The following is a 24,268-nucleotide window of genomic DNA, read 5'->3' on the forward strand; positions in this document are numbered from 1 at the left end:
ATTTGTATTTTTTTTCAGTCTTTGATACTTTTTTAATCATGGAACAAAATTTTTAGCTCTGAACTACAAAACTTTGAAAAAGAGTTACAAAGGTGGTACACCTTCATTGGGCTGCCATGCCAGTGGCCTTAGGAGCCTTCCGTGGCTAGATCTCAGTGGGGAAGCTGGGCTTGTTCAGGAAGTGAGGCAGAGCCTGGCTTGTGGATCTCAGAGGAATCTTGTCAGCGGGAACGTTGAGAGGCCACGTTTTCAAACGTGGAGGGACTCCGTCCATATTTATGCAAGCATATCTGGTTTTTCTTGGTCAGCTGACTCACAGTGGGTGATCGGTGGATCGAACTGAGTAGATAGCAGTTGGCAGTTGTCCCCTGAAGTAGTCTGCTCACACCCTGCCTTAGATGATTCTGCAGAGGCATCAGGAGTCACCCACCAAGCCTTCGCTGTGGGTGAGCAAGCCCATTCCTGTGGAGTTAGTTCAGTGACTTTGCTGCACGGCCAGTGTTGTGCCTGTGCCCGAAAAGCTGCGCCCATCCCCCCACCCCAAGTCGCTTGACTTCAGCCCTTTCTCACTCGGGACCTTTAAGGCTCCACGTTTTTAATTCTGGAGATGCTTGTCCGAATTGCTAACTAGAATTAGATGTGAAAACCCTGGATGACAAAGGCAGTTAGGAGCCAATAGCTGTTCTTCACCCTCCAGTGGGGTTTGCAGTCTTAACATGTTTCTGAACGTTCTGCCTGGTCTTAGGAGAAGCTCTCTGCTTGCTATAGGAAAGCGTGGTCAGGCGGGAGCTGAGCAGAGTCAAACCTGGTTGTTTCAGTTGTGACCGTGGTCTTTTTTAAAGGACTTTCCCTCGTTGCTGCTTATACAGAAAGTCTGACAACCAAATTAAATTGAGCTCTTTTAGCCTTACAATGTTATTAGGACTGGATCAGCACATCTGACCCCAGAGAAGCAAGCATGTTCTTACAGCTCCTACAGGAATGATTTTAGCATGGTGTCATCAAAGCAGTGCCCAGTGCCTGTCACCTGTCTCCCCTTGTGCTGTAGCACAGAGTTTTCTCCTGATTGGTTCTGTGCCAGCCGAGCCAATTTAAAGCTCTGTTTCTTAGCTGGTATTTAAGAAAGCAACAGTCCCAGCAAATGAATAGAGCCTAAAAGAACTGGGGACAAGTTTGGTCCCACGACCCACGTCCTTTCACTAGCTGTCCTTACAGGAGCTTATCCCCCACTCCAGTAGATGCCAGAAGTTAGTCAGAGAACGTGTGTGCCTGTAGTGAGCATGGGGTGGCAGGGTTGCTGAGGTGATGAATTGTCCCCGCTGTCCCTGTGCAAAGCTCAGAAAGCACCAAGCCTCCCCAGAACTTCCCCTGCTCTGGCCATGTAGACCTCAGACTCCTAGGCTTCTGAAGCCCACAGTCTCCCCTGGGATTTACAAAGGGCCTACATTTGTGTGACATTGAACTAAGGTGAGGGAGGCCAGTGATGGGGTTGGCTGGGAAAAAAGGCAGAGACCAGAGGGCCTGAGATCTGTCAGTCTCTCCATAGCAGCATACACGGTGCAGGTCTCTGGACTGCACAAGGAACGTGGGTCTTTGAACCTTGCCTACTCACTACTGCTCTATAAATCGGTGTCTTAAGGCCAGGGATGGAAGCCAGAGAAACTCAGATTTTAAAGCTCCTCACAGCTGCTCCAGGACCCCCTTACATTATGATATTTTGTTGGATTTTATTTTGAAGTATATGTAGACACTTAACTGTGGTTTCCCACGTGGATCCTCCTTAAGAGCAAAAAGGCAAGAAATTCCTTCGGCATGAAGAAATGCCGTTAATGAGTTCCAGAGCTCAATCTGCACCACTCCGGCCCCCTGCAGCAGTCATCTGGATACCATCGATGGTATTTTATTAGACAGGCATTTAATTAGAGAAAGTTTGTGGGGCCAGATTCTTTCCAGCATGTGATTCACATTCAGGAATTTCTTACACATCCACCTCTCCCCTCATGCTGTTTGGCCCTGTGCTTAAAATCTGAGTAATAAGACATCTTTGAAGATTTAAACCAAGTAATGCAAAAAAAAAAAAAAAAAAAAAGCTCAGCCTGAAGAACCAAGAAGCAGGGTCAGCCCAAAGGGATGCATTAGCCTCAGAGCCACCCTGGTTGTGAGTTGCCAAGCATTTTTTAAAAAGAGGGTTAAAAATCCAGATAGAGAACATTTTTAACATTGGTAAACTGATAGTGAATGTGCCTAGAGGCTCGTTTAGTTTGGTCTTCCCTTTTTTTTTTTTTTTTTTGGTTTTTTTTTTTCGGAGCTGGGGACCGAACCCAGGGCCTTGCGCTTCCTAGGCAAGCGCTCTACCACTGAGCTAAATCCCCAGCCCCTGGTCTTCCCTTTTTATCTAGAGCCGCTGACCATGTGCGTTTAGCCTGCTTTCTCCACTCAGAATGCTTTCTGTCTTCTCTGAGCAGCACTGTGTTTGCCACAGATGCAGCCCTCACCGAATGAGCACTGAGTTACAGGTAGATTCAGCCTATGAGTCGTCACTCAGGTGTAGTTTCTCTGTGTGCCTCTGTCTTGATCGCTTGGCTTTGCCTGAGCCCCTTACCTGGGTTAGCTAGAATTTCAAGAGTGACCGTTAACTCTCCTGCAAGCTGTTTCCCGAGCTGTTTCTCGGTCCTCTCTCCCATCTGTATGCATTGCTCCTCCGAGCTCCTCCAAGGCTTCCCTCCCTCCATCACGGTGCATGGCTCGGGTCTGTTCTGTTGTTGCTGAATTCTGCCAATGAAATGCAAGAATTTTCTTGGTGATATAAGTATCGAGCCAGTTTCTTCAAACTCGAAGGGCAGGCTGTAGCTTCATGCTGGCCAAGCAAACACAGAGGGACAGGCACGATGATTGGCAGACCCCTCTGAGCAGGGACTAACTAAAGGCATTGACTTTGGTGACACCAAAGAACCGACTGGCACTGTTCTTTCCTGGTTGGTTCAATCCACCCCTTTCCCTCGTGTTGAGCTGAAAGTTCAAACAGGGAAAATGAACTCACTGGAGACCGAATACCAGGTACTGGATGTTAACACAAAAGGCCTGGCATTCAGGCCAAAATTAGCCTCTTCGCGTCAGTTTTCTTTTAACTGAAGAAGAAATAATAATGAAAATCGTTTTTTAAAAATCCCATAATGATCCAGACGTGGAGTCAGCTTAGATCAAAGATCCATGCGGCCCGGTTGCCACCAGTGGGACAGAAAGCTGTGTGGTTCTTCCTTTAGTAGCCTAGAGAGAGACTTCTGAGTATGTCTCCTGGCAGCAGGGGTTGAAGTGTGGATTCATTGTCAGCCAGCTGTGGCAGGGACAAGGTAAAGGGGTAGGTCTGTTGGAAAAAAGGTCTTCATCCGATGAACAGCATAGCAGTCTGAGAAAGCCATAGATGAAACCTCTCACCCAGAAGCTTGTTGCTGTCCAAGAAAACCCGACCAGAAAGAAGCTATGGACGAGCTTAAAAACCTCTTGAGAGCTCTCCAAGCAGCTAGGCTTTGCCTTGTTCAGCGTGACGACATGGAGCCCGGGATGGCCACTGGGCGTAGCCTAGAAGGGGGCTCCCCTGCACACTCGTGGCTCTGGTATTGGACGGCAGCTTCCCATGGTAGGCAGCATTTGTACTTCTCCCTGAGGACTCTGGGTCAGGTTAGCTGTTCTTTGGTGACTTCAGATGACAGCTGTTGATGTGGGAAGCCTGCAGCTGTTGGGTTGGAGTTTGAAAGGTCAGCTGAGTGAGACAAGGGTTGGTGCTGCAGCCAGGTGGCACTGCAGCTCCCTGCTGGGGCCAGGCGGGGCCGCTTCAGAATATTGAGCAGTGGTAGGAAATTGCAGAAGGCAAAGCACTTGGCCAAGGCACTTACAGAGTCTGGAGGTGGGAATGGGACATGTGGGGTACAGGGAGCTTTGAGGTATTGGGTCTACACGAGGCTGGGTGGTCAGCTGTCCCTAAGGTAGGACACAGCAGAGGGGTCGTTTAGGTGCGTGTGGCACAGTACTGACCAGTCTGTCATCCCTCACGATGTTGTCTCATGCAGCTGCACCCTCCACTCCTTTTCCCCCCGGCTTCCAGTGCCCTTTGTGAGAAGCAAGGCCCTGGCCTCTCTGCCTGCGGTGTTGCACAAAGACCACACTTAGTTCTTGAGTTACCGAGAATGACTGTTCTCCCCGGGAGCACCGAGAAGGGATGAGGGGTTGTCGTCCCTTGCTCTCACCTCTTCCCTCCTTGGAAAATTTGCTGCAAACCTCACTAACCGAATCTCACCAGCCCAGCCCGTGTCTTTTAACACAATTTCCTCCTGTCCTCTCTGTGTGTGCATTTAATCCTCGAAGTAATAATATGTTATATTAAAATTTTCTAATTCACTGAATTAATTCTCAAGTAGAAAAGTCTGGGGACTTCGTTCTCATGTCTGTCGTTTGTTTAATAAATTTAAGAGACATTCTTTCCATTGTTCCATTGTGCACAGTTTTGTCAGCATGTACCTGCCACCTGGGAGAAGACGCTCTGTTTTGAACACTCTGTCTTGGTCCTCGGAGCATGGCAAACCCTCTGTCCCTTGCACTGTTGGAGCACTGTTTGGTGTCCTTTTCTTTAAAACAACCCAAAACACTGCCTAAATACCAATTTGTACCTGGGATACCCATTGTAGAACAGCACAGCACTCCTCTCACCCAGTGGCACTTGGACAGACTGAAACGTGTTCACCCGAGTGCCGGGAGAAGTGTAGACTTGGCTTTCGTGGCTCATCTTCTCTCAAGGCCTTGCACCATATAAGGTGCCATGGGGTGGAGCAAGCCCTTGAAGGAGAGCAGGGTCACTGTGAAGGGGGACAGATGTCAGTGGAACAGATCGCATCTGAGACAGCAGCTTACATGGGATGCTCACACAGCCGGCCTACCACAGGCTGGGCTTTCCTATTCCATGGGAGTAAAACACCCGAGATATATTGGCTTTGGTGGGAGGGAGTGGGGCATGGTCTGTGAAGGAAGCCATGCTGGTGTCTCCAGCAGGCAAGCCCTCTGTCCTTCCGGTGGGCACCCACAGTGCATGCTCCTCAGATGCTGTCCGCTTTCACACCTGCACTGTGCTTCAGTGTGGAACCTTCACACAGCATGAACTCCTGTCACCTGGGCGCTCTCTGTCCTCTCTGACAACCATGAGTTTGGTGACTGAGCATGGAAGAAACTCATGTCAAATGTTTGCATGGTACTAATACCTCGTGTTACTACTCTGAACTCAAGAGGCTTTTAAAAAAAAAAAAACCCGTCCTTACGGGCATCCGGCTGTTAACGAACAAAAAAACCTGTTTGATGTGATTGTTCTTTCCCACCAATGGCTGAAGCTTTGTCCTTCCTACAAGATGGCACACTAGACTCCATGTTCTCATCCCTACAGTGACATCAGGTTCATAAGTTTTCCACCATCTTCAAACAAAGCAGCATTCTCCTGTCTCCTTGCCCTATATGTAAGATCTGTCTTGTGTGCTCTCTGCCATTTTTACCCTGAGTCGCCCCCTGTCTGTCCGTCCGTCCGTCCTCCTGTCCGTCCACCTGCCTGTTTTTCTGGCGTCACTGTTGCTTGTCTGAATGGCTTGGCGACAGATCGTGAAGTGAATGGCCTGTTGCCTGTTGAGTTTTTCTCAAAGGGCGCTGGTTCTGAGAAGCGCGTGTAACTTTCCCCGACCACCTAAGGCACTACGAAGAGGACCCCGTCTCTAACACTGGTAAACTGCGACCTCTCTCTTCCGTGTGGGAACCTTGCCATTCCAGCCAGCTGTTGTCCTAGGGTCTGCTGGGCAGGGACCCACCTCTGACTCAGTGTGGTGGGGATTTCCTCATGGTTGGTACACAGACCAGACAGTCTCTATCGAGATTTCATTGTCTTCTTTTATAGTGGGAAGTCGTGAGTTTGAAAAGAGTCCTGCGTTTCTTCTGTCTTTCCTACGTATGCCTCGGGGTGAACACATTCTGGGTACATAGGTTAAAAGTAGATATTTTAGAACCAGGTAACAAAAGATAGGATTGTGGCCCCTAAAACCTTGCAAAGGAAGTCAGTTTATTCGGGGGAATAGTGAAGAAATGTTGAAAGTAGAAGTCATCAGCGCCATCAAATTTTCTCATTTTATTATTTATCAAATGGTGAGTTTTCTAGTTTTCAATTCATTGGGTTTTTTACTCTCTTTACAGGAAAAGAACCTACACAAAATCCCTATCAAGTTTAAAATTAGACACTCATCAACTTACTGACTAGTTTACGAAGTGGGGCAGGTCCAGAAGCATGTGAAATGCCATTTTAATTACCTGAGAAATAGATTAATAGATTGGTGTTCTCTCTCTCTCTCTCTCTCTCTCTCTCTCTCTCTCTCTCTCACTCTCTCTCTCTCTCCCTCCACCCCTCCCTCCACCCCTCCCTCCCTCTCCACACCCCCCCCTCCAAGGCTTTGGCCTAATCTGAAGAGGCAGGTCATTAATAGGAAGCTTGTGCCAGTCCTCAGAGGGGACGGGAGGCAGGAAGCTGGGTTGCTCCTACAAGTGCCTGCTTCCCCGAGACCACTCATATCCTCTGATAAGGAGTCTGCCCTGAGTGTCTGAGCTCAGCCTCCTGTGGGCCAGGAGAGAATTATGAATGCATTCTAAAAGAAAGTGACAGCGCTGCAGAGGCAGGCTCTAGGGTGGGTGATAGTCTGAAATCCTCAAAAATGGCAGGGCCACTCCCAAGTCCCGTGATTATTTCTAGAACGACAAAGTGTCCACTTAAGGAGATTTGAAAAGGCAACTGCCAGGACTGGGTGCCCTAAGAGCAGTGATGGCCCACCCGGCTGACGTGAACCCAGACGGCTTCACACAGATTAGTGAGGGAGGAAGAAATCACGTGGGAAAGAGCAAAGGACTGGGGAGCTACTAACCTGAGTGCCTGAGGAGGTACATGGCGACTTTTAGAAGTAGGGAATGATTTTTATAAAGCCACTTGAAATTTCCAGAGGTTTAGTGAGCAGCCGATCTCTCCCTAATTATGATATCTCTTCCTGCCTCTTGCCTTACTGTCCAGGTGCTTTCTTGTAGGGTCCTACAGAATTATTTACCTGTAGCTCCCCGACAAAGAAATGTCTCATTTTCATTTGTCATCAGGAAAAGGTGGTTTAAAGAGCAGAAACCCAAGCGTCAATCATTCCGCACCTAATCCCAATTCTGTGTAGCCGTCCGTACTAACTCTATATAACCTTGAACCCTGGCTTGCTGTAGACACACCCTTCACGCCTGCCAGTCTGGAGACCCGAGCTGCCAGATCCTACTTACTGCTCTTACTAGCATGTCTCATTGATTGCCGCGTGGCAAACGGTGACGTCTTCATTTGGGTACTGTATCCCATGTGAGGTTCCCAAGCCTCGAGGACGGGGCCTTGTCTCCATAGGCCCAGCTTCAGAAACTTGGGCGTCTCCTTCCTTAGCTTTGCTGACGGATTCCTAGATCAAAGTGTTGGTGTTTAACCGTGTCTTAGTGTGACAGTTTTACACACCCAGCCCTCTTCCTTTCCTGAGTAGACCCAAGAACCTCTTCAGAAAAGGAAATTAACCACCCCAACTTGGTTAACCCACCCCAACCCACCCCCTGCCCCCGTGAGGCAATCAGACATGGTTAGACCACATGTAGAACCCTTCGGGCAAACCTGAGCTGTTGCCTGCCTTTTCTATCCCTGGGGCAAGCGAGCAGGGCAGCCTTCCACCGTCTCTCTGAGGTAGTCTGTCCAGTAGGAATTCTTCCAAACCTAACCAACTCTGTTCTTTAAAAGGTGTCAGGGCATCCCCCTCTCAGAGACCGGTCTGTCGCTTATGCTTCCAGCCTGCCCAGTGAACTAACGCCAAGCCTCGCCGGGGTGGGGGATGGGGGGCCGCTCAGGCAGGACCTTAGCTTTTACCTGTGGAGGGTGGTGTGGTTGTCTCTGAATGTGTGCACCTTACTCTCTCCTCGTGCGGCAGGAGGCGGCAGGCGGTTTGTTCTCTGCTGCTGGAAGCTGTTCACAGCCTGCCGGTAACCATCTCCTCCACAGCCCGCCCCACTTGAAGCTAGCTTTCTAACAACTTTTCATCCTTGGCTCCAACTCTCTCAGAGAGGTGAATGCTTTTTCTGTACCACGTCACTGCAGCCCCAAGGCCCAGCATGCTGTCACTTATAACCGGCCCACCCGATCTCGTGAGAGCGGACGGTAAGCCCCACATTTAGCTAGATGACTGACTGGTGGATAAATCAAAAGGACTCTCGGCGCGGCCACTCACAAATGCATGGAATGTTTTGATCTTGACACAAACTGCCAGAGTTTTCTCTTTTCTAACTTCTATTTGTAGCGGTAACTTTTTTTTTCTGTGATTTTTTTTTCTTTTTAAAAGAGAATAGTGTAGTATCTTGAAACAATGCAATTCCGGTGTGTCACTATTTCTATTTAACAGCTTTCATTCTCTCCTAATTATTGTATCCAGTTGTGCACTGGTGTCAATAAAATTGACATTTGTGAAGCGATTTCTGGCCTTTTTCTCCGGGATTTATGGGATCTGGTGGTGTGTGGGGTGATGGGGCCTCTGTCTAACACCAGGACTTCAATAAGGTTTATTTAAACGTGAGGTTTTCTTTTTTTTTTAATGCAGCCTTCTTCTGAGCCTTCTCTCAGCTGCTCTAATCTTGTTTTCGAAGGATTCCTGGACTGATGAGCTGTCAGTAGGCACAAGAGCTGTTTCTTGTTGTCTTCTGGGCAAGGTGGTTCTTCACTGCTCACGCACTGCTAGTGCAGCTCACAAGACAGCCTGGGAGCGGGGAGACTGGTGGGGATTTCCTTGAGGGTTGTACCTGCTGGGATCAGAGTCACAGTCTGCCCCACACTTGCCTCAGTCTATGCTGCTGTATCTTGTATCTCCAAACTATATGCAAACAACTGAAAAGAGGGGACTTAGGGGTCAGGGACATGAGGATGCTTCCAGAAACCCATTTCACCTGTCCTTCGGAGATGTTTAACAAAGTGCTGGGTGGCAAGGATCAGGACTGAAAGTGGGGGCAGGCACTGGCTTCCTTTCCTTATAATCGGAACAGTTCACCTACGTTTGCTCTGCATCAGAACCATAAATACATTAGGTCTAAACACAACGTAGAAGTGTATTTCGACGAAACACCTCGTGTAGACTCAGGGGGCTGAAGGACAGATTCTTGCAAAGTCACGTCAGCAAAGAGCGCCCTGTGTATAGGTAACGTGCAGTTTCCTGTTGTTTGATGCGATATCCTTTCTTGAGGACTAATTTACGGCCTGTCACCTTTGACTCACAAAGGGGAACTGTGGTAATGGGATCCTCCAGCTTGCATTTTTTTAAATGACCGCCATTGCCTGCAGTGCTAGTATTTCTGTCCCAAAGAATAGCAGACATGGACTGACCGTCACCAGGTACACCGAGCTTGCTTCTGTCCTGTAGAGTGGGGGATTAGCTGCTTGACCTCTGTTAGCTGCGACCCATTGTCACAAGGTGTTGTAGTCTGTCCTGAGTCTACCAGCCGATTAGACGCCTGCTAGTTTAGCTCTTACCCCACCCCCACCCCCACCCACCCCCACCCCAGTCTCACTGTGACGTAGATGCCATGTCTTCCTGGAGCGGGTTTTTTAGAAGCAGAGGCTGTAGCTACCAGATGAAAGCAGGACTGTGCGATGCTTTTAAGCTCCCTTGATTGTTATCTGTGCAGAGGTCTCTGTCTCATTTTTAATCACGTAACTGTGGCTGCCCTGAGTGAGGCGGACCCTGGGCACCATAACTCTTAAGGCAGCTGCTGTGGGGGTTGGGGACCTCAGGAAACCAAGGCATTGTTCACCAACGGCAGCCATGTTCTAAAAACTGACAAAAGTTGGAAAAAGTCCTCCGATCACAGAAGGAATTACTTTTTTTTTTCTTTCTTTTTAAAACTTCTCATCCCCAAATAGGCTCCCTGACTGGTAGCCCTCACCTTTCAGAGCTGTCCATCAACTCGCAGGGAGGAGCCGCCCCAGCCAACGTGACCCTGTCTCCCAACCTGAGTCCTGACAACAAGCAGGCCTCTCCCCTGATCAGCCCGCTCCTGAACGACCAAGCGTGCCCAAGGACCGACGATGAAGAAGAGGGCCGGCGAAAGGTGCAGATAACAGGGAAGAGGGAATGTAGTAAAATAGCCACGCAGTAAGCCACGCCAGCCTTTAGTGCAGCATTGGCCGGCTGTCACGGGAACTCTGTGTATTCCCCAATGAAGCCTTTCCTGTTGACTAGTGATTCCCCGCTCCTTGACAACCAACCCAGACTGCTTGCAGTTCTTGTCCCTTTCTTACTGGCTTCATTCACCTGGTGTCCCCTCCGCGGGGTTCATCCTGGGGTGGCATGGGTCAGCACACCTCTCTCCGTATGGCTGTGTCCACCGTGTATTTGGACTGCAGTGTGGATCCACCTGCCAGCACACGCCTTGTTCTCCTCATGTTTTGGTGTTCCATGAACACGGCTCCCAGACGTTTGCAGAGGTTCCCCTGATAGCTCCTTGATGTGCATGCCGAGGTGGAAACGGGTAGTTCTCTCGGGAAGCAAGTGCAATGGGTAGGCTCTTCATTTTACTGCCTAAGGAAAACGCAAGGCTCCAGTGGTGCCTGCTTTGGGTTGCTACCGTCACACACATGCACACACACATATACACATACATGCACACATACACAGGCTCCAGGGGACTGAGACACACTGGTATCGCCATCTCCTTTTTTTTTTTTTTTTTTTTTTTTGGTTCTTTTTTTCGGAGCTGGGGACCGAACCCGGGGCCTTGCGCTTCCTAGGTAAGCGCTCTACCACTGAGCTAAATCCCCAGCCCCTCGCCATCTCCTTTTGATCCACTGCCACTTACACTGTAAATACCCTCTTCTAAGATCTCAAGAAGCCAAGTCTGCCAGCCCGGAGTAGCAGGTCTCAGGAGGATGATCATCCATCTTGTTTCCTGGAAGATTGAATAATCTTCCTTAATTAAGCCCTCTAGCTGGTGGTAACACTTATGTATCAAGAAGCTAATGTACTCTATTAGCTACTCCTCCTAATACACATGCACACACACATGCATACACACATGCACACACACATGCACACATACACAGATACACACATGCATACACGCATGCACACACATGCATACATACACACATATGCACACACATGCACAGATACACACATGCATACACACATGCACACACATATGCACACACATGCACACATGTACACACATGCACACACATGCACACATGTACACACACACATGCACATGCATGACATGCATGAAGGCAGGAAATAAACTTAGTTAGTTTAGTAGCTAACATGGTCTTACCTATTAGAAACCTATCAGGGAATGACTGCCTTGAGGCCAGGGCATGTCTCAGACACTACCACTCAATCACGATTGCTATGTCTGGCTCTTTTGTGGATTTTGCAGAGATTCCCAACCGACAAGGCATACTACATTGCTAAGGAAGTCTCCACCACAGAACGCACATACCTGAAGGATCTTGAGGTCATCGCTTCGGTGTGTGCAGCTTTTCCTCTCGTGCAGAATCTTCTACGGTGTAGTTATTCTAATGCTCACCTGCTGCCTCCAGGCTTGGGCTGTGTAAATGTCAGGCTCCCCGACTTTATTCGTAAGGATTACAGATCCTGTTCCTGGGTTACGGTAGACAACGTCCATGGTGTATTTATTTTGGAGTGTTCTCTTTAAAAAAATTATGATTGTGGTTTCTAAGTGCAAGGGGAAGATGTTCCTAAAGCAGAGCGAATGAAAATTAAAGGGCACCGATCCAGGGCGTTCTCTGCTTTGCCCGTCATCGGATGTAACTGCTTGCATGTTTTTTTTTTTTTTGTTTTGTTTTTTTGTTTTTGAGGGAGACCTCATGTTACCTTTATAGTAAGTTGTAACATGGTGGAAAAGTGACTGACTGCTGTCATCAGGCCTGTCCAATCTAAAAGCGCACAATGGTGGGGGGGGGGGGTTCCCAGGGGACTTTGACCTCATAATTTTGAGAAAGAATAAAGCCAGTGAAGAGGGAGTCCCACACTGTTGGGATGAGGTTTATGTTCGATGCCCTGCAAACACTGGGACGCAGTTCCCGTGCACATTGGTAACAGTACCGTGGTAATGGCAGCTGCTATGCCATCTTCATGCCCAGCGTTTTTATGAAGGGGACAGGGGACAGCTCCTAAAAGGTTGAAGAAAACAGTAGCCTACCATCCTGAACTCACTATTCCCCACTGAGCTGCCCCGGGATGAGGCCTGGGTTTAAGTAGTTCCTCGATGGAGAGATTGGCCCTGGCTTAAATAAGCCACTGGGGAACCACTCAAGAGAGCAACTGCCTAGAGATAGGCACTTTCCCCTGTGGAGTAGAAAGGAAGAGCAGGAAAGCCAGCCTCTGCCCTGGACAGCTCTGAACTGCTCAGAATCCCATGAGAAAATGTATGGCCTCCTGCTGCCCTCCGCACTCGTCCCTCTGTCTTGTCCCAGCTCTCCCCAGTGGTTTCAGGGCACTGTCACCTCTGACTTGTCCCCCTCTTTCCCAGTGGTTTCAGGGCACTGTCACCTCTGACTTGTCCCTCTCTTTCCCAGTGGTTTCAGGGCACTGTCACCTCTGACTTGTCCCCCTCTTTCCCAGTGGTTTCAGGGCACTGTCACCTCTGACTTGTCCCTCTCTTTCCCAGTGGTTCCAGAGCACAGTCAGCAAAGAGGACTCCATGCCTGAAGCTTTGAAAAGTCTCATATTTCCAAACTTCGAACCTTTGCACAAGTTCCACACCAATTTTCTGAAGGAGATTGAGCAGCGTCTCGCCCTGTGGTGAGTACAGTCCAGTCTGACACCAGGGTTCCGGCCCACACCCTCATGCCACCATCCCTGTCTGATTTCATGTTGTCCCATACAGGCAACAGAGACCAAAGTCGGAGGCACAGCAGCCTTAAAATATTTTCCAATGAAATACTCCACGTTCGGGTCTCTCTTGCTGACTTTGGGGACTCTTCAAAATTCGTCTTCTTATGCTAATTACATGGTTAATTTAAAGCCAAAGATACTTGCTTCTGAGGGACTGAGGGTTGGTCAGTAGAGGGACAGGAAGTGTTTGTGAGGTAATGTTTCACTGTTGCTTGCTTCACAGTTATTGTGAGTCCACATACACGCTGTATGCGTGTGTGTGTGTGTGTGTGCGTGCGTGTATGTGTGTGTGCGCATGTGTATGTGCGTGTGTGTATACACACATATAAAATGTCATATTGCATTCAAAGGTTTTAAAGAATACTTTGAAAATGCAAAGTCTGTGCAACACATATGCACACAATTGTACCATATGACGAGGGTATAAACATGTTTTGTTATGTCTGTGGATAAACATGCTTCAGTGTACATGTGGTTCCGAGACAACTCTGTGGATTGGTCTTCTCCTTTCACCTTTATGGGTTTCTGGAGATCAAACTTGGGACAACAGACTTTCTTGGAAAGCACCTTTACCCATCGTAACAGCCCCAGGATATTTGTTTGTGTGTGTGTGTGTGTGTGTGTGTGTGTGTGTGTGTGTGTGTGTGTGTGTATGTATGTGTGTACATGCGCGCACTCAGGCACATACTTGCATGAGTGTAGATGCCTGCGTGTGCACAGGGGTGCTCACCTGTCAGCAGATGGAGGCCAGAAGACAGTGGCAGGTCCCTTAGAGCTGTAAGTTAGAAGTTAGAGGCCTATTAGAAGAACCAACCTGACATTACCTGGGATCTGAACTCCGGTCCATGGCTGTCCTGCAAGAACTCTTAACTGCTGACCCATCTCTGCAGCCCCATAAGGATATAGTTTAATATCATGGTATGTCATGAGCGAAGACACCCAACGCAGAATTAAAACATGAGCATGATCTAAATACCCATCAGTGGAAGAGTGGTTCAAAACAATGCTTAAGCCTCTCCTCTAAACGCCAGAGAAGGCCCTGAGGAGGGGATGAAGATGGCAGTATTTAAAAAAAAGGGAAAATTCTGTTTACTGTAGAGTGGGAAATCTGATGTAACTTCACCTGAAATAGAACCTTTTATGGAAAAAAAAATTGTGAGCCTTTTTGAGGCCCTTGAAGCTCACAGCGGTCACACACATCAGGGGGTTGATTGTCTACCAGATACACATCTGAAAATGCAGGGGGAAATAGCACAGGCTTGCTTCAGCTCCTGCAGCAACAGCTGTGCCCTCCTTTCTTCCTGCTCGGAAGTGGCCAGGAGGGGGACATCTAGTGACAGTGAGGTCCTGAAGGAGTCCGCTCTGAGGCTCTTCTCTCTGGAAGCTCTGACTAAAGCCATCGAATATCACTTAATAGAAAAGCAGAGTCCCACGCCTGACCACTGTGCAGAGCCCTCCCATCCCTCAGTGCATTAGCATATAAAATGACCTTTCCTTGGGGGAGGGGTTGGCAGGCTTTACTAACAGGCCCCAGACTTGCTGAGGATGGGGGCACAGGGATATCGATGGCCCAGGCCCACCACTTCAGCAGGGGCTGAGTTTAAGTGAAAGACTTCAAAAGGGAGCTTTGATCTCTGCCAGTTTGAATCCAAATTATTCAACCTGAGGAATGAAGCAATGAGGTTGCATACCATTCAAAATGAAATGACTGGAAAAATAAAGAGACCTTGGCCTCGAACACATGACAGGCTTTTCTGGTACCTGTAGGCTAGTCCTCTGAGAACAGTGAGCTATTTATTGTCCAGTTGTACTAGAGGACAGAGTTGAGCCATAGGAGTGAATTTTCTGGGATGAAGCCTACTTGACCATGATGGATGATCGTTTTGATGTGTTCCTTGACTCTGTGAGAATTTTATTTATTGAGTATTTTTGCATCGATAATTCATAAGGTCTGAAGTTCTCTTTCTTTGTAGGGTCTTTCTGTGGTTTAGGTATAAGCGTAATTGTGGCTTCAAAGAACAAATTGGGTAGCGCTCCTTCTGTTTCTATTTTATGGAATAGTTTGAAGAGTATTGGTATTGGGTCTTCTTTGAAGGTCTGATAGAATTCTGCACTGAACCCATCTGGTCCTGGGCTCTTTTTGGTTGGGAGACTTTTAGTAACTGCTTCTATTTCTTTAGGGGTTATGGGACTGATTAGATGGTTTATCTGATCCTGATTTAACTTCGGTACCTGATATCTGTCTAGAAAATTGTCCATTTCATCCAGATTTTTCAATTTTGTGAGTATAGGCTTTTGTAGTAGGATCTGATGATTTTTTTAATTTCCTCAGTTTCTGTTGTTATGTCTCCCTTTTCATTTCTGATTTTGTTAATTTGGATACTGTCTCTGTGCCCTCTTTTTAGTCTGGCTGAGGGTTTATCTATCTTGTTGATTTTGTCAAAGAACCAACTCCTAGTTTTGTTGATTCTTTGTATATAGTTCTTTTTGTTTCTACTTGGTTGATTTCAGCCCTGAGTTTGATTATTTCCTGCTGTCTACTCCTCTTGGGTGCATTTGCCTCTTTTTCTTCCAGAGCTTTCAGGTGTGCTGTCAAGGTGCTAGTGTATGCTCTCTCCAGTTTTTTTTTAGAGGCACTCAGAGTTAAGAGTTTTCCTCTTAGCACTGCTTTCATTGTGTCTCGTAAGTTTGAGTATGTTATGCCTTCATTTTCATTGAACTCTAAAAAACCTTTAATTTCTTTATTTCTTCCTTAACCAAGTTATCATTGAGTAGAGCATTGTTCAGCTTCCACATGTGTGTGGGCTTTGTGTTGTTTTTGTTGTTGTTGAAGACCAGCCATTGTCTGTGGTGATCTGATAGGATGCATGGGATTATTTCAGGCTTCTTGTGTTTTTTTGAGGCCTATTTTGTGACCAACTATATGGTCAATTTTGGAGAAGGTACCATGAAGAAGGTATATCCTTTTGTTTTAGGATGGACTGTTCTATAGATATCTGTTAAATCCATTTGGTTCATAACTTCCATTAGTTTCACTGTGTCTCTAATTTCTGTTTCCATGATCTGTCCATTGATGTGAGTGGGGTGTTGAAGTCTCCCCTTACTATTGTATGAGGTACGATGTATGCTTGAGCTTTAGTAAGATTTCTTTTATGAATGTGGGTGTCCTTGCATTTGGAGCACAGATTTTCATATTTGAGAGTTCATCTTGGTAGATTTTTCCTTTGGCAAGTATAAAGTATCCTTCCTTATCTTTTTTGATAACATTTGGTTGAAGTCGATTTTATTCGATATTAGAATGACTACTCCAGCTTGTTTCACACCCAAAAGATTCTCCAACATATAACAAGGACACAAGCTCTACTATTTTCATAGCAGCCTTATTTATAATAACCAGAAGTTGGAAATAATCCAGATGCCCTTCAACAGAGGAATGGATACAGAAAATGTGGTACACTTACACAATGGAGTACTCAGCTATCAAAAACAATGACTTCATGAAATTCTCAGACAAATGGATGGAACTAGAAAATATCATCCTGAGTGAGGTAAACCAGGCACAAAAGAACACACATGGTATGCACTCACTGATAAGTAAATATTAGCCCAAAAGCACAGAATACCCAAGATACAATTCATAGACCAAGGAAACTCAAGAAAATGGAAAACCAAAGTGTGAATGTTCAGTCCTTCTTAGAAGGGGGAATAAAATACTTATAGGAGGAAATATGGAAACAAAGTGTGGAGCAGAGACTGCCACACCTGGGGATCCACCATATATATAGTCACTATTTGCAACACCAAGTGCTTCTGATAGCTGTCTCCTGAAAGCCTCTGCCACAGCCTGTCAAATACAGAGGCGGATGCTTGCAGCTAAACATTGGACTGAGCACTGGGTCCCCAATGGAGTAATTAGAGAAAGGACTGAAGGGGTTTGCAACCCCATAAGAAGAACAATATCAACCGACCAGATCTCCCAGGGCTCACAGGGACTAAACCGCCAAAGACCCATGGCTCCAGACACATCTGTAGCAGAGGATGGCTTTGTTGGGCATCAATGGGAGGAGAGGCTCTTGGTCCTGTGAAGGCTCAATGCCCCAGTGTAGGGCAGGGAGGTGGGAGGGTGTGGTGGTTAGGTGGGGGAGCACCCTCATAGAAGCAGGGGAAGGGGGGATGAGATAGGGAGTCCTTGAGGGGAAAACAGGAAAGGGGATAAAATTTGAAATGTAAATAAATAAAATATCCAATTAAAAAAACAAAAAACAAAAAACAAAAACAGGAGTGAGTTTCCAATAAGGCCCAGCAGAGCAGCTCCTTAGTGGGGAGTGCTGCAACTCTAGGTCCCTCCAGCAGAGGGCGCCTGTCCATTCCAGAAAGTAGTTATCCATGGTGCAAACTCCGTCCCTGGCCACGCTTGAAGGCCATGGAAGGATTTGAAAAATGCAGATTCTAGGCTCCTGTCAGCCCTGTTTAGTTTGGACTTTAGGGTTGAAACCCTGAAATTTTTATTTCTCAGGTACTTCTTAGGGTAACTGCTTCTGGGGAACAGCTGACACCCCTACCCAGTAAATGGAAAATAGTGAAGGTAGGATGAAGGTAGGATTCTATGGTTTGCGTTTCACAGAGTGAATCAAATTGCACTTCTTTATCCTCTGTACCAGTGTGACAAGTTCCATGTGTGAAGGAGACAGACTGTGGTTCAGTTCGTTAAAGGATTGATCCCAAAATTAGCTCTTAGAGGGGACCCATCCAGCTTTCAGGAGGAGGGCACCAAGGGAGATTATGGGTCGGTGCCAGTCCTCTCGGGTTCCTGGTTTGCAGTGTGAGTGCTTGTCACAACAAGCAGTCACACCATTACCACCTGCCTTCATGCCCAACTCAAAATGCCATGGGGCTGCGTGAACCAGGAGTGGGCTCTGTAAATCTTTTCTTCACGAGTAGCTCGTCCCCAGCATTCTGTGGTAGGGTCAAGAGGCTGATGGATGGAGTAAGTGTGTTGGGCTTTGCTCACAGATGGCACGGGAGGGTCCAGTGTCCCAGAGAGCCTGGCTTTGGAGGGCACAAGGGACAGCGATGCCTACATAAAGCAGGCAGCCATGGCCTGGACACAGTCCACGAGAAGAAGGGGCTACAGTTGAGTTTATTAGGAAGGGAGTTTACACAATTATAGACGACAGACAGACAGACAGACAGACAGACAGAAAGTTTAGGTAAAGGTTTTATGCTTTTTATATATGATGACATGGGAAACACAGGTTGGCTGATGTTAATTAAGGTCGTTAGGAAACAAATTTAGGGACCAGGAAAATGGCTGTTGGAAAACACGGTGCTAGCACACATTGACAGTGCCCTGGCATCGATCACTTAGGTAGACATCCAGCTGTCCGACGCTGACGGTACTCGCTCACCTGTAAACCGTGAGCGGGAAAATACTCCTTACAAGACTGCATACTGCGTCATACATTTAAAGACCAAGTGTTGGTAGCCAGCCTCACATAGTATGCCCACACAGAAACGAGGAAAGCTGATGGGTTTGGATCTTTAATTTGATCTTGTATACATGTGTGGTATATAGGTGTGGGTTGGCGTGTGCAGGTCAGAGGATAACGGGTTGGTTCTCCCCTTCCATTTTGCTGCAGTGGGGTCTCTTATTTCTGTTGTGTTGCATACTCTGGGCTAACTGGCCCACACGCTTCCGGGTGATCCTGCTGCCTGCACCTCCCATCTTGCCACGGGCATGCTGGGATGGGCAGACGTAAGTAGTCTCTTCCTGCTTTAAAAACAAGAACAACAAAAAAACAACAAACAAACAAACAAAAAAATGGGACCCAGGAATGAAACTTCAGGCTTGGCAGCCACTGACTTCTCCCACTACGCCATCTCCCAGCCCAACCTGAGCTTTCTAAAAAGTAAACTGAATTTGAATACTCTTAGGTTTGCTAGCATGATAGATTTCCCTGTGCAGGCCCCGCTCTCTCATCTCTAGTTGCATCGTGTTCTGGTGTCAAACTGTAGGTTTTATTCCCTGCTATTTTCTAGCTTTGGGGGTTTTCTCCTGTTTTGATTTGGTTTGGTTTTGGTTTTTTTTTTTTTGTTTGTTTGTTTGTTTGTTTGTTTGTTTTTTCCTGGGACTTGTTCTGTAGATTAAGCTGGCCTGGCCTGAAACTCACAGGGATTTCCCTGCCTCTGCCTTCAGAGTACTGGAATTAAATCAGGTGCCATTATCACTGTTAAAAGAAAAAAATAGAAAGTTTTCTCCGTATCAGAGGTTCCTCAGACTTGGTACATGTGTGGTTCAACCCTTGGCGTGCCCACGGGGGACTGTCAACGGTGGGAAAACCCAGGGCAGAAATCACGTCAGAAGGTTTTCTGGAATGTTTCAGCCATCCCCAGTCTGCCAACACTCTTGTCCCTCTGGGCTATGCAAACAAACCCAAGCAGAAGGTTGAGGCCGGGGCTACGCCAGACCAGCCAAAGCCACCTTTCACCTTCCTCAAGACCGTAACTGGTTTGTTGAGTTCTATGATGAGTTCTAATGAAGTGGCTGAGACACTTTTTTTTTTCTTTTGAAAGCACAGTTCCGTTTACTCAGCTGTTCAAACACACTCAGAGAAAGTCACCTGGATTCCACCTTGGGAAGGTGGACATTCCACCCAACTTTGAAATTTCATGTCCGAGATGACTTGCAAAATGTTACACACAGCTACCCCCACCTCCGAGGTAGACAGAGAAGCTGTCTAGAGATAGACTCATCAAGGCGTGTAGCTCATGGCACTGCCCCTGCCTGCACACCGACTCCACTCACACTCATGGTATTGCAGGTGGCTGCAAGCTGGCTCCCCTTACCCTGTCTGAGCTGGCTATATGCTGTCTCAATCACTTTCTCTCACCCTCACAAAGCCTCAGAAAACAAGCGGAATGGTCCTTTATATCCAGTCAGCTTTCACAGCAGGCCTGGGTGGGATACGCTAAAAGACTGCCCTGGTTTAAAGATGAAAATCCTACTTAGGCCCAGAGGAGACCTTGGCCCTTTGAGTCCAGTCAGATTTTGATTTGAATACTGAATACCCTGCCCCTCATTCTCGAAGGCCCTTCCTGCTTCGAGGCAGGAAGCAAGCTTTTTTTTTAATCATAGACCTTTTGTTACAAGAGGGGACTGGGGTTATGGACATGCTTAGATCTGCACTGGGTTACTCGAGACACAGAGTGAGTCCTTCCCTGCTCTCACTGGTAAGGAGTCTCCAACCTGGTCCTCAGAGCTAGTCCTCCTGTACCCTCGATGGAGAACTGGGAGGCATGGCGACAGGCCATTGGCATGCTACGAGACACCTCATTCCAGGTTCTGAGTGGATTGTGTATTGAACCTAGGTTGGGATTTGAGCAGGAGAACCAAGGTCCACTTATTCTAACAGGCTTTCCCAGCAGCTCCTGCAGTATCTGTCTGTCTGTCCCTGTGAGGGCTGCTGGGAGATAAGCTTCCGACCCAGGGAGCCTTACTGTGAGTTGGGCTTGCCCACTGGTGATTGATGGCTTTCATGCCCTTTTCTTTCTCTTTCCTTCCTGTTCCATCCACTGCCAAGTGACTGACCAGCTCACAAGGGTCCAAGTGTTCCTTCAGGACCAGAAAACCCAAAAATGCATGCTATTTGTCTCCATGTGTACCCATTGTAGACATTGCACGTGAGGCCACACATAGACGTTCCTGGAAGTAAATTAATCACATTGTGTGGATCATGGTTTTCCTAAGTGAAATTGTCAAAAGAATTTTTGGCTGTTACAGTGCAGTAATTATCCAGACAGCAAATACATGGCCCTGCCTTCTAAACAAGGACCCTTTTCTTCTGGGGTTAACATCCAGAGGATGTTCTGGACAAGTTATAATTACTTTTTCATGTTCTTGATAATAAAATGACCTTCGGGCCGTTCTTAGTAAGATAAATGCCTTAGACGTGTCGACTTGGAGAATTCCTCGTGAGGCAGCAAGACTTTGAGGCTTGTTCCCAGTCCCGTGGGCTTGCCCTGGGTTTGGACCCTCTGCCTCAGGGCTCTATCTGATGTGGGAAGGCAGGGCAGACAGATGTGCTATGCTGTGCAGAGCTCTAGACAGCTGCAGCCTATTCCCATGACATCACCCAGACCTAATGCCCTGCAGATTTGCCTTCCTGCTGCATTTGGACTGATTAGTACTTCACACCCAGTGTTGTCTCTACAGTAAGAATCCAGGGATGTGTGTGTGTGTGTGTGTGTGTGTGAGAGAGAGAGAGAGAGACAGAGAGACAGAGAGACAGAGAGACAGAGAGACAGAGAGACAGAGACAATGTGTTCTGACAGCAAGAAGACACAAGAAGGAAGTCCCCTGTTGAAGGTCTTAATACCAGTGCATTTTTTAAGTAAACAGATTTAAGTAAATCTCTCCTTGCTGCTGGAGGATCAGGAGCTCCCGGATCTCTGTAAACCTTGACTCCCCACGTTATTTCATTGTTGTCATTGTCATTGTGTCATTGTCATTGTGCTGGGAACCTGGAGAGCTGAGGGAGGCAGAAGGATCCCCACAAGTTTGAGATCACACCTCTAATGGCGGGAGGGAAGGTATTAAGCTTGCCGCCCCACCCCACCCCCTTACCCTTCCCTGCACATACTTGATTTTGTCATGGACTGTTATTAAGCCATGCAGGAGGAAGTTCTTGTTTTAGTAGACGCCTGGATCTATCCCTGCCCATTCAGCCCAAACCACTGTCCTGGAAACAGCTAACTCGAATTCTTTGAACCTCCGCCACGAAATGGTCTGCCTGTCTGCAAACTCTGGGCCATCCGTGTAGATTCCGGGAACTCTCAGGGTGAGCTGTGTCTCCCCTCTGTTCGGTGGGTATGTGCCATTTCGTGAAGAGCCTGACCATCTGGCGTAGCAGAAGGGTCTTCTTTTGACAGAACATCTTCTTGGACCAGTATGAAAGGTGCTGGGGTGGGGAGAACTTTGCAATTCTAATGAGGCACCCTGGTGAGGGTGCAGCAGGAACACCTCTGACCACCAGATGGTGTCCCTCAGGCAGAAACTTCCTGTGAAGCCAGTTCCCTCCTTTCGTCAAGTGTGTATAGATAGGTGGAGCAACCATCATTAAATTATCAACCAGAACAGGATTGGCAAAATGGCCACATGTTATACTCACCAGCCATTTTAATAACCCAAAATGCCAGAGACAGCATAGATTCACAGGGAGAGAGGGGATAGTGAGCAGGCCTTACAGGATTTAGCACTAAGCCAAGGATTGCCAGGGGCGTCCTGTTGGCCCCAGCAGGTCATCTAAAGGTCTGAGAAACATGCACCCCTGAGTCAGCAGGCTTGAAGAACAGTAACTTATAGAATTGGCATTGTGGATTGAAGCCGAGAGTAGCAGAGGAGAACCTGGATGTCGGAGGAGAGAGCAGAAAGGGAGGGTGACTCTTTATGGAGCCTCAAAGGACACAGCCATCTTGGGAGCAGCCAGAAGAGCGGCAGCAAAGGGGGTTCCTCTTGTAAGCAGAAGGGTGGGCGCGGGGGGGGGGGGAAGAATCGGGGTTTAAGTAGAGAGGAGAGGAAGCATGGTAGTTACGGCAGCCAGGAGGAAGGATGGAGCTTGAAGGCTTGAAAGGTTGGGGAGCACAGCAGGTACACCCTCACACTGCCTCAACGCTCTCTGTGTCATGTGTGCTCCATGCCACATCTGAACGGGTTCAGTAGTGCCGGTGAGTGGCGCTGTCAAGACCTGGGGCAGAGGGTTTCTAGTCTGCAGATGTGACTGCTCCTGAACCTGATTTATGAGGACTGTGCACACCCTGCCTACCCCTACTCTGGTTCCCCGCAGATCCCTGGTGAGCCACAGATAGAGGCTTCACATGCCCCCCACAGAAATCTCTCCTCGCTGCTGGAGGATCAGGAGCTCCCAGATCTCTGTAAACCTCGGCTCCCCGACACTGTTTTGTCCTCCTCGTTGTTGTTGTTGTGTTGTTTTCTCTCTCTCTGGGCAGCACTTGCATTCAGTCTGACATCCCGTGCCTGGTTCTTAGCATTTCTCTTGTTTAGCTTGTCTCTTGCCTATAAGTTGCCTCTGGCTAGCCATACCAGGGGATGTCAGGGTATGCCTAGGTTATTACTCCATTCCTACCACTAAATTAGGAGGTGAACATGCGGTACAAGTGTAGCCCTCGAGACTAAACTGCCACAGCCAAGTGCAAGCTCATGGCCTCATGACAAGCAAGTTTCTGTGTACCTCAGCTAGAGATAAAATGACAAAGATACAGCTTGCCGCTCAACTTTGTGCTCACAGGGCAATGGTCAGCAAATACACTACCATTCTCTCTTTGCTAGTTGAGCCCTGAGTTAGGAATGCCTGTTGAGGCACTGTACCCTAGTGCTCTAGAGACCTGTTCACTTTCTGTGGCCTGTGTGTGTGTGAGGGAGGGCCCCACGCCCACTCCAATTGGCCACCCATCCTGCCACTCTGTCATCTGCCCCTCCCACTCCAGGAATGGATCTCCTGACAGTCCTCAGTCACAATGTTCCTTCCTTAGGGGTTAGGGTTAGGGTCCTACAGGAGGTCCATTGCTTCTGGTTCTTGGGAACAGAGTCCCTGATTTGGGGGCAGTGTCTTGCTCCCTGTGAGTGTCTCTCGGTCCCATGGGTGGAATCAGTTCATAAGCCAACTGGTGCAAGTGTCATTTATGCTGACTGACCTCATGACCCATGTGTAGAAGGAAACAATTATTTCCATCAGACCCAACCATGGTTCTCTTTGTAAAACAAATGGAGATCTCTTGTTGGTTTGGTTTTTGAGACGGGGTCTTACCGTACAGCTCAGGCTGGCCTTGAATTCACAACCCTCCTACCATAGCTTCCCAAGTGCTGGAATCATGCCTGGATAGTAGAGGAATTCTCTACTGAACCAGGGGCGAACTTAGAAGTCTTTCAGCACTTAATGCTCCCCAGAAAAATACATAGGAACCACTGGGTAGAAATCCAGATTGGCGATCGGAAGAGAGACATCCAAGTGGGTGTCTCATTGCTAACTCTGCGTGTCCACCTCTCTGCCCCAGGGAAGGCCGCTCAAACGCCCACATCAGAGGAGATTACCAAAGAATCGGGGACGTCATGCTGAAGAACATTCAGGGCATGAAGGTGAGCAGGGTGGGGGTTGGGGTGGGGGTGAGGGGGTACCAGTCACCTGACCTGTCAAGCTTGACAAAGCACCCAGGGGTGACCACACAGTCCGACCATTCACCTTTCTATTCACGTTACTGGGGAAAGCATAACCTCT

At 47.9% G+C, this 24,268-nt stretch overlaps 1 protein-coding gene across 6 annotated transcripts in view; it reads left to right on the forward strand.

The window, feature by feature from the left end:
• Positions 1–24,268, forward strand: part of Farp1 (FERM, ARH/RhoGEF and pleckstrin domain protein 1) — a 238,953-nt gene that overhangs the window by 200,971 nt on the left and 13,714 nt on the right. For 3 of the 6 annotated variants that reach the window (XM_017599720.3, XM_006252472.5, NM_001107287.1), the window contains 4 exons: positions 9,986–10,173; positions 11,497–11,586; positions 12,751–12,884; positions 24,048–24,129. In XM_017599720.3, the coding sequence (XP_017455209.1) occupies positions 9,986–10,173; positions 11,497–11,586; positions 12,751–12,884; positions 24,048–24,129 (494 nt within the window). Of the gene's footprint in view, positions 1–1,356; positions 8,237–9,985; positions 10,174–11,496; positions 11,587–12,750; positions 12,885–24,047; positions 24,130–24,268 lie in introns of those variants that run through there. The other 3 variants (XM_063274357.1, XM_063274358.1, XM_006252475.5) reach the window with 3 other exon arrangements.

This window comes from Rattus norvegicus, chromosome 15, assembly GCF_036323735.1.
Source record: "Rattus norvegicus strain BN/NHsdMcwi chromosome 15, GRCr8, whole genome shotgun sequence".
NCBI classification, from domain to species: domain Eukaryota; kingdom Metazoa; phylum Chordata; class Mammalia; order Rodentia; family Muridae; genus Rattus; species Rattus norvegicus.